Source organism: Charadrius vociferus, unplaced genomic scaffold (assembly GCF_000708025.1).
Source record: "Charadrius vociferus isolate BGI_N301 unplaced genomic scaffold, ASM70802v2 scaffold160, whole genome shotgun sequence".
Classification (NCBI taxonomy): Eukaryota; Metazoa; Chordata; class Aves; order Charadriiformes; family Charadriidae; genus Charadrius; species Charadrius vociferus.
In genome coordinates, this window is record NW_009646358.1 from 177,247 (window position 1) to 187,246 (window position 10,000).

General features: G+C 42.4%; 1 protein-coding gene across 1 annotated transcript in view; it reads right to left on the minus strand.

Annotated features, from left to right (window-relative positions):
• Positions 1 to 4,376, minus strand: part of LOC104294624 (chromosome unknown open reading frame, human C12orf5) — a 16,046-nt gene extending 11,670 nt beyond the window's left edge. Inside the window, exons 1-3 of the mRNA XM_009894250.1 lie at positions 4,371 to 4,376; positions 3,234 to 3,336; positions 242 to 370 (exon numbers count right to left, since the gene is read on the minus strand). Coding sequence (XP_009892552.1) covers positions 242 to 370; positions 3,234 to 3,336; positions 4,371 to 4,376 — 238 coding nt within the window. The remainder of the gene's footprint in view (positions 1 to 241; positions 371 to 3,233; positions 3,337 to 4,370) is intronic.
• Positions 4,377 to 10,000: the final 5,624 nt, after the last annotated feature.

Sequence of the window (10,000 nt, forward strand, 5' to 3'; positions counted from 1 at the left end):
CCCCCGCCCCGCTGGGCCGCACCGGGAAACGCGTTTGGAGGGGCCGCGGCGCCGCTGGCTGAGGGAACTCCCGCTCGTGGGAGCGTCGCTGGGGTGGGTTGGCGGGAAGTTCACGTCAGTGCTGAAGGGTCCGGTGTGTTTCACCCCCCAAAATAAAAGAGGTTTGCTCAATGCAGCCGCAAAAGCCGCTTTCTGCAGGGAGTTTCTTAAAAACTTGGCTGCGTCCCCTGTGAGGGCTTACTGCGATGCCGCGCTGGTGCTCGGGGGCACGATGACTTGACCGCGTTCCTCAAGGACACGGCCTTTTCCCGCGTCAGATAACGTTTGACGCTGCAGCGTGCACAGTCGCTGTCTTCATATTTGGCAGAGACTGTGGGGAGAGAATCATAGAGTCATAGAATGGTTTAAGTTGGAAAGGACCTTAAAGATCATCGAGTTCCAACCCCCCTGCCATGGGCAGGGACACCTCCCACTAGACCAGGCTGCCCACAGCCCCATCCAGCCTGGCCTTGAACACCTCCAGGGATGGGGCCTCAACAGCTGCTCTGGGCAACATGTTCCAGTGCCTCACCACCCTCACAGTAAAGAATTTCTTCCTGATACCTAAATCTACCCTCTTTCAGTTTACAACCGTTACCCCTCGTCCTGTCACTACATGCCTTCGCAAAAAGTACCCCTCCAGCTTTCCAGTAGGCCCCTTTTAGGTACTGGAAGGCTGCTATAAGGTCTCCCTGGAGCCTTCTCTTCTACAGGCTGAACAACCCCAACTCTCTCAGCCTGTTTTCATAGGAGAGGTGCTCCAGCCCTCTGATCATCTTCCATCTCCTCTGGACCCACTCCAACAGATCCATGTAGGCACAAGTTCAGTCTGCGTTTGGTAGAAGGAAAAGGCGAAGGACACACTGCAGGTCTATGTGGCTGCAGGTGTGAGCAGTGCACCAACCAGCCCTAAAAACCTGTCTATTTAGAATATTCATTTTTAAAAGTTAAAGGGGAGATATGTCCAGTCTGAAGCATTTTTTAAGGACTCAAGGCACATGTTCTTAGTTTACAATTATAATCAGATGGGTTTCACCTTAAAACTCTAGTTTTCACATAATCTCATGATTCTGGGACCGGAGACCTGAGTAAGTTTACCACATTGCAGAAGATGTAAATATTTGATGATGTTCAGTCTTGTTATGTCAACTAAATTAAGTAAGAACACTAATTGGCAACAGGACTTTGCTCAGAGTAATAGCAATAGTTGAATAAATTACATTACTTACAAGTTGATTAAAACTCTCAGAAGCCAAATCGCACACCTGACTAATCATCGGCAAAGATGAGAGCCGCTCCGAAGCAATGGCATCAGACCAGCAGTTTACGAGGCAAAGCAGCATGTGGTGTAAGCATCCACGACATGGGCATCCACAGCCATGCTGGCCTTGTCCAGCAGAAGTCCAGAGACTCCATGTATTTTCTGAAAAATGGGACAGATTGACATACTTTTCTTCAGGTCCTTTCTACCCAAATCATTTCAGCTCCTGGGATCTAGATGGGAGATTGGTGGAATGCAATTTTGGGATCCACAGTCCTGGGTTGGGTGAACTTTGTATTAAGACTGTTGCAAATTGATTTGTTGAACAGCAGCCATTTTTGCTCTGCAGCCACCATCATACTTGGGAAATAACAGGTAGGGGAATTGGGGGCATTGGGGGGAGAGAAAAGCAAACCTACCACCTACATGGTCTCTGCATCACAGTGATATTTTCAAACTCAGGAGTAAAACTGACATCTGAGCTAGATACAATAAATTGGCTCTCCTTTTTTGCTTGACAATGTTCTTTTTGGGCCAGCTGAAAGCATTTGTGGGAAGATACAAGACATCTGCTCTTGTTGCCTATGCATTACTTGCTGGGTGAGTAAGGGGATTCTTCCTTCAGTTTGTAGGGTCTGACGTTCAGGCACTCACTTTCCCTAGTGAGAGTGAAAAGCAAAGCAAAAAAAAAAAAAAAAGTCTTGCAAAAGTAGAAATTTATTTTGCCGTTCCTTCCCCACTTCCCGTTTTTGAAGATTACGGAAAAAACACACATACATGTCAACAAACTGCAAGGATATGGCATAGAATATGTTTTCCTGAACACCAAACTACAACATTCACCTGAGGAAAGGTGCTGCTGGCCAGAAATACTAAGGATTCAATATGGTTGATATTTTAGGAAATTAACCATAGAAAAATTGGTTAAATCATCACTGTGTTGTTGATGTAGAATACAACAACTGGTAATGGTTGCAAAAACCAAGGAAAGAAATGGGAAAGTCACTGAAGGGTGAACAAAAATATCTAAGGAGCTATAATAGCACACAGGAACGGAGAAAACAGCTTTTAAAGTTAATATTTTAATCATTTTGCTAATGTTGATTTCTAATAGACAATAAGAGCAATGACCCAGTTGCTATTATCAAATAATAGCATTATTAAATTACTGCTGGTTAAATGGACAAAGTAAGAGAAGCAGCAACGACAAATCATCCTTTTCCCCTCAGGAGGATGAAGTTTTATGGATTACAGGCAATCTGATTAACCAAAATATTAGTTGGTTAGATAGCTGAGTGTATTTCCTTTAGGATTTCACAAGCGGATGGAATAAACACTATCTAAAAATCAGATAAATTCTTCTGGGTTGCCCAGAGATCTGACCTAACTTTGAAACTGGTTTGTGCTTTAACACCAAACAAATTCTAAATGAAGACTAAACCATAATTTGTTTCATTTGATAGCAGTTTAAAACAGATGCTAAATCAAATATTTAATGCAACGGTGGGTCTGGTTCATTCCCTTTTTATCTTCCTTTGGCAGTGTGGCACAACCCTGTATTTCTGCAGTGCCTCTCCTCCACAGATTTCCGAACTGACATTTTCAAAGGGTGAGACTAGTGACATGTCTAGCCTTTAAATGAGCCAGTGTCAAATGACTCAGTTCTGACCTATTTCTATTGTATCACCATTAAAAACAACTGTGTTTTGCTACGATGATAAGACCCCAGCTGTGTTGCAAGCATGTTTTAGGACAAGAAACAAATGTGAGCCAACAGTGTCAGTGTCTGTATTCTTGTAAGTGCATAGTTTGATACAGGTCCCTTTGCAAAAATGACAGCCCTCCAGGCAAAGTTTTAAAGAGACTTTGTCTGAAGTCACACAGTTTGGGTTTGTGAGAAAACAGCTCGAAAGGCTTGCAGCTTCTGACTTACAGCCTCGTGGTTTGGCTACTAGATCAGGTTTTCCTTTTCCATCGTTTAGCCCTCCTATCTTTGCTCTGTCACCTTCATCTTCATAGGATGTGCACATTTCTTCCTGAGCATTAAAATTATGATTTTTCATTCTTCCTTCTCAGTAATTTCTCCAATCTGCTGTGGCACATCATGTCAGTCTGTGTCTATGAGCCTATTTTTTAAACTGACCCATTGAAACAAAGTGTTTATAAAGCACAACTGCTAACACCAGCACTGTTCCTCATCACATGTGAAATAGTATTTTGAGGAAGTCATCTTAGGAAGAAAAAGCTTTTGTGGAGCTGGAAAGTAAACATTTTTGAATACGAAAATTTTATTCTAATAACAATTTTAAACTTGAATCTAGTAAATTCACCATCATATGGATTGCATATCACTAACATCAAACAATATCATCAATCCAGAGAGAGTTATCTGCTCTCCATGAAGCAACAGCTGGCAATTAGGAACACAAAACTGAAATCATCAGCTGGGCTATATTCCATGCAGCCCACTTGTCATTTGGGATCTGGTCTTGCTTCCTGCTCTTACAAGTACACCAACCCTGCAGAAACCTGGGGTGAATTTATTCAGTTTTTTCTTCCCCCACTCCTCTCCCTGCATGATATGCCTCTAAAGGACATGCTGGCATGGAGAAATTCATAACTTGATCAAACCCAAGCGCAGAGATTGTGCTGTTTCCTGTTCTTGAACTGGACAGGCTGGAGAACACGGTTGTTCAATACCTTTGCGGCAACTACAGCACTTGCTTTCATGGAAAAGTAACTTTAGGAAAGTGTTTAATTATTTTTAAGATGGTTTTCAGGGTGATATACCAGCTGCAAACAGGGACCAGAGCCAGCCCCTTGTGACTGTCCCACGGAACAGAAACCTTTCCGTGCTCCTCCAGCAGCACTTCGCCCCCATTTGCCCAAACCCCCGAGTGTAAAAGTTCAAGCCGCGCCTGCTGGCTTTCTGGTTGATGAAGGCGTTCAGGTGAGCTGTGGGAGAAGTGAGACGGTTCAGTTAAACATTTTATTTCCCAGGCGGCTAGGAAACCCCAGGCAGCTCCTGGAGGAGCTCCAGGAATAGCTGCAGCTGTAGGAGTTACGTTACCGTCATCTAGCGGTCCTCCTGCAGTCTGCACCCTCGGGTTTTACCGTCCAGTTTTAGTCAGTTCCCATTCAAGAAGCTTTGCGCTTCACTTAGGTTACATATTTAATCTTTTGCTTTGGTGCTGCTAGCTTTCAAGGAGAATCACTTCCAAATTTTATGCATTTCTGTTGCAAATTTCTATAACTGTAGGCTGAGCCTTAATATCTAAAGTTGGGAAACTAAGTAATACCAACAGGGCACTGCAGAAAGATCAATACTTTGTCGTGTGTAAGAAGCAAATCCAAAGAAATTGAAATAAAAAACTTCTTGGAGAAGCAAAGAGATTGAACTTGAGGAAGCTGGAAAAATTGAGAGAGATTTTTTTCAGGGGTGCTGGGTAACAATCCTGAATTCATTCCTTGTTCTCCAGCCGATCATGTCCCACTCACAGTTTGGAAAACCCTGGTCATCAGAAAGGTCAGTCTTCAGGGATGCTTGCTAGTCTCCCGCCAGACGAACCAGAGTTTTTGCTCTAAGAAGCATTACCAAGTAATCTGAGGAGCCACAACCCCAAACATGTCCAGTCAGTCTGCTGACCTTTCTCTCCTCCACCGCTCTGTCCTAATTCTTCATGTAGTTTCTGCATGCTACATTTTGGAAGAGCTCAAATGACATCCCAGTTTATTTTTAGAGAAAACTCAATAGCAAGAGAGAGCTATCACCACATCATTTCCACAGAAGGATAGACATTTAAGGAGACAGACATTTTCCCCTTATTATTTTCCTTTTCTTTTATTACTGTGCTTTGGATCAGCTTCCTTATCTCACTCTAGCAGGTCGCAGCAGAACTCAGAGCAGCCCCCCAGGCCAGGCATATTGCACACGGAGCTTATACCTAAGTGTAAATACCTCAGCTTTACTCACCTTCACTTGTAAACTTAACAGGTCTTGATTTAACATATCTACTACCGAGGTGTGCCCTTTCCCACAGTGCACCTGAAGCCCAGTTGAGTGCTGGCCTGAAGTTCTGCCTGACAAGGGTCTGTACCAAGACCCTCGAAAAAAAATCCTGCCAGCATCAGCGGGAACACAAGCTGCCACACACTTTTTGGTGTAAGAATATTGTGATACCTGTGCCCCTGCAGCTGCACACAGCTGAAATGCAAATCACCTTTGAGAACCCTTTTAAATATATCATTATATTAAGAAAAATTAAAGGGGGGAGTAATATTTCAAGGAAGGACAAAGTAGATGTGGTACAGCCAGCTTTCTCCAAAGATCTAAAGGGATCCCCAAAGCCTTTTTTAAATAAACTTTCCCTTAATTGGGAGAAATGATTCAGTGTGCTGTGGGGGGCAAAGAAGTAGAGCATAGCCTGTTTCCCTTTGTGCCAGCTGGCTGGCTTCGATTTGCAAACAGTGCAGAGAAGGCTCTAATATAATTCTCTAAAAACTGAATGCAACAACTCTATGTTCATGCCTGCAAGTGACCGCAGAAGGGTGTGAAAGTCGCAATAGAGTTGCCTGCATGAGCAAAGCCATACCCTTTTCCTGGCCTGTTTCTTCCCTGTGAAATGTAAGATCAAAATACACCTTTTCTACCTTATTATCTATGTTGCCATTAAGCAGTCCATGTGTCTGATAGTGCACGTGAGGTGTCCTTCATCTCTTCTGCTTTTTACCCATAGGATGTTCAAGTTACGGTATGTTTCAAAATGCTTGTCATTTATGCATCCTCCTGTGCGTCCTTCCAGGCAGACTATGGGTGACTGATGGGCTGTGACTGCAGACAAGGGGCTTCAGTGACCTAGGGAGTCCTGTGTGCTGATTTTAATAGGATGAAGCACCGATGTAACGCTCAAAGTTTAACACCATATTGAGAAAGATGGACTCCACACCTCTCATACCTCTTGGCAGCTAAATTCTGACTTTTCCTGCTGAAAAGAAGGAAATGACTTGGCCAAACTTTCCAGAAATTCTACCTGCCTTTACATCAGCTTCGCATTTATTGATGTGACTGGTAATTTACAGTATGAAGCAAGAATGAACTGGAGTTGGTGGGAAAACTATTAAACCTATTAAAAGTCAACAGCAGAGCTCCCACTGTCTTCAGCAGAGATAGAATTTTATTCTGTTTGTGCTGGTTGCATGAGATTTGTAGGGAATTTTGCTCTTTTCGAGCAGCACAGAACAGAGAGTGGCTACATAGTTCATGGGCAAACTAAAAAATATAGCAACTGCAATAGAAGTGTTTGAAAAGACCCCTGAAACAAGCATTTAGGATGCCTTATTTGAAACACGAAGGAAAATTCCCTGCCTAGAAAGATAAACTCCATTTCTAGTCCCTACAGAAAGACTTGAGGAAATATAAAATGAAACAATCTAACTCGTGTACTGAGATTGGAAACACTGAGCAATTGTGTGGTGTTTTTCTCTTCTGAAATCTCAATACTAAAGCTTTTTTCTTTTTGCCTCCACAGTTTTCTTAAACACAAAAGTCAGTTCAGCATGCAGTTGTTTTAAAGCATTATTTTGCTATGTTGTCCCTCCTTAAAATCCTCAGGCTGTCCTTATGTAAAGTATAGGATCATGATGGGCAGAAATTGTTTGCAGATGGTAAGAAGATGACAATACAAAATGGTTTCACAGGCCACATAATAATGGAACTTAACCCTATTGTATGTGGCTTCTCAGCATTCAGCCAGCTTTCTTTAAAGGAAGGGAACAGGCTGTTGTCCAATTAATTTCAATTTTAGCCTCTGCACCCTATATCCGCTATTTCTGAAAACATACATTTACTTAAACAACAACAGAAAATCTCTTTTCTGCTAAATCTAGCTTTAGTAAAACCTCTTAAAACACAAAGCTGTGGAGCACATCCCTGCAGTTCCAGGAGGACTATTGGTGACACTATAATGAGACAGGAAATAATCCCCCAAAACCTGAAATTAGGCTGGAGAGTATCCCTTTGAGCTTTAAACCACAAATGGAAGGTATAAGAACAACCCTCGCAAGTTCCAGTTCTTCTTAGGCTCTGAGTTACACCTATGAAATGCTGCACATTGCTGGTCATGTTGTTAAATGGTGGCCAGAGGAACAGGAGTACTTGTAATGCTTTAAAATTTCTACCTTTGGTGCAGACAACCTGTGAAATATGAGGCTCACAGGTCACTCTGGAGAGAAATCTTAAGAGACTTTGCCTGAAGCCACAGCTCCCAAAGGTTGCGTGATTATGGCTAGAAAGGTCTGTTATCTCCTGACTCACAACCTTGTGATTTAGTTCTTAGTTCCTATACCATCTATGATTTTTTTCTTATTTATTCATATCTATTTATTTTTGCTTGTATGTTTCTTCGTTTTAGCAACATGTGTTTTTCACAGAATCACAGAATGGTGGGGGTTGGAAGGGACCTTCGGACATCGTCTAGTCCAAGCCCCCTGCCAATGCAGGTTCACCTATAGCAGCTTGAACAGGAACGCATCCAGGCGGGTTTTGAGTATCTCCAGAAAAGGACACTCCACAACCTCTCTGGTCAGCCTGTTCCACCGTTCTGTCACCTTCAAAGTAACTAAGTTTTTCCTTACGTTCAGACAGAATTGCCTGTGTTTCAGTTTGTGCCCATTGCCTCTTGTCCTGTCACTGGTCACTGTGGAAAAGAGTCCAGCCCCATCCTCTTGACACCCGGCCTTTAGATATTTATAAGCATTGATGAGATCCCCTCTTGGCCTTTTCTCCAGGCTCCAGATCCAGGTTTCTCAGCCTTTCCTCAAAAGAGAGATCCTTCAGTCCCTTGATCACCTTTGTAGCCCTCTGCTAGACTCTCTCCAGTAGTTCCTTGCCTTTCTTGAATTGGGGAGCCCAGAACTAGTCATAACCTTGCTATTAATATTGTTCTGAGCATCAGAAATGCATGAACTCCAAGCTATGCTCCCACACAGAAAACTCATAGTGTTACTCAAGCTAGAGGTCTGTATGTATGGACCGAAGTCAGCATGGGATGACTTTTAAGTATTTTTCCTTCTCCCTGTTCATCACATCTTGGTGGGTTTTTCCCCCCCATTTTTTTTTCCTGTTTTCATTTCTCTTCTCTGTTTTTGGCTGTATTATTCACCAGTGTGTCTGCCCAAATACCTCTTCTTCATTCTTTGGTTCCTCTTTGCTCTCCCCAGGGGTACTCAAAGGCCTGAAATTCAGCAGAAGACTGCTACCGGATCACAGTGGAGGAGACACGCCGAGGTCAGGCCAAGCACATCACACAGGAGGCTGGTCACTTCACATCAAGCATCCACAAGCAGGAGATATGGGAGAGGGAGAGCACCCTGCCTCCTGGCTGCAGGCTGAGGAAGGAGTCTGGGCACATGGAGGCTCCTTTCTTCCCTCTGGCTTCACCACAAACCCTCTCCTTTCACTCAGTTTGCCCAAAGCTTACAGAAAGAAGAACAACACAGTTTTTGCAGTAGCTTTTTAAATGTGACAAATAACTGAGTGGTGGCTTAAATAATACTGCAATTAGTTGCAAAAATGTGCATGCTGTATACTAACGAGGACTCTTCCACCAGCTCAGTTAAAATTCCACAAAATGCTTTGATCCAGCAACTTACCGTTTTTAGGACTTTGCTCTCCTTAAATCTCACAGGACTGTTTCACAGAAGCAACATGCCAGAATTTGCCTATCCAGTAGGCAATGAGCTACGTTGTAGAGGAAAACTTCTTCTGTGACTGCAACATTCAATAGTTCATGTTTTCTATGCCTGCTAACACCATCTGCCTATGTAAGAGGCTTTAGAATCACTTCTCCTTCTGCACCATCTTTACAATGAATGAATAAAACCAAGACAGGCAAATATAGGTCAAGGTGAGTTTATTGTCCATACACCATACCTAATCCTGCCAAAACACTTTTCTTAGAACCATCTTTAAACTAGTCAAAACAACAGGTTATTAATAAAAATGACAACACTGAACAAAGAAGACCTTTTAAAAGGTAATCGAGACTACACTGTATCCGAGTCTTATCCATCAAAAACAATCTCACATACTTTCTAAATACTTTTGTTTACACTGATCATGTCTACTACCGCACTTTCTAGCATCCCCTGACCATATAAACATCCACACCTCTTAAAGAGCACATTGTGAGAGAATAACGTTGACTTGATATGGCATCACACTCGATAAAGCAAAAAAAAAAAAAAAAAGTTTGAGAACAGAAACTGTGCAACCGAGAGTGATTTCTGAGGTACATGAGAACATGGTAATAAACATAGTGGAAAAAATCCAGTGCCAGGTGGTTTGCTCAGTAATTAAGAGTCCTCCAATTATTCAAGCATAAATCATCGACATTGAAATGGGATTAATAGTATTTTTCACTTTCATGAGCATGTTGGGGATATAAATTGATTATGAGGTGCTCCTACACTACACTATTGGGGGGGAAGATCATCAAAGTACCATCAATAGGAGCTGAGAGAGAAACGCTTTTAGCAATTGTGCCAATCCTTTGCACTTGTGAAGGTATAATCAGTAATGTATTTTTTTTAATTAATTGATAGGAAGCTTTATGATTTCTGCAGTTCATGGAAAAAATCTCACACCTCATTTGAAATAGCAGTATTATTTTATTTTTTTTTTAGTGTCTGTTAAAAAGGAGT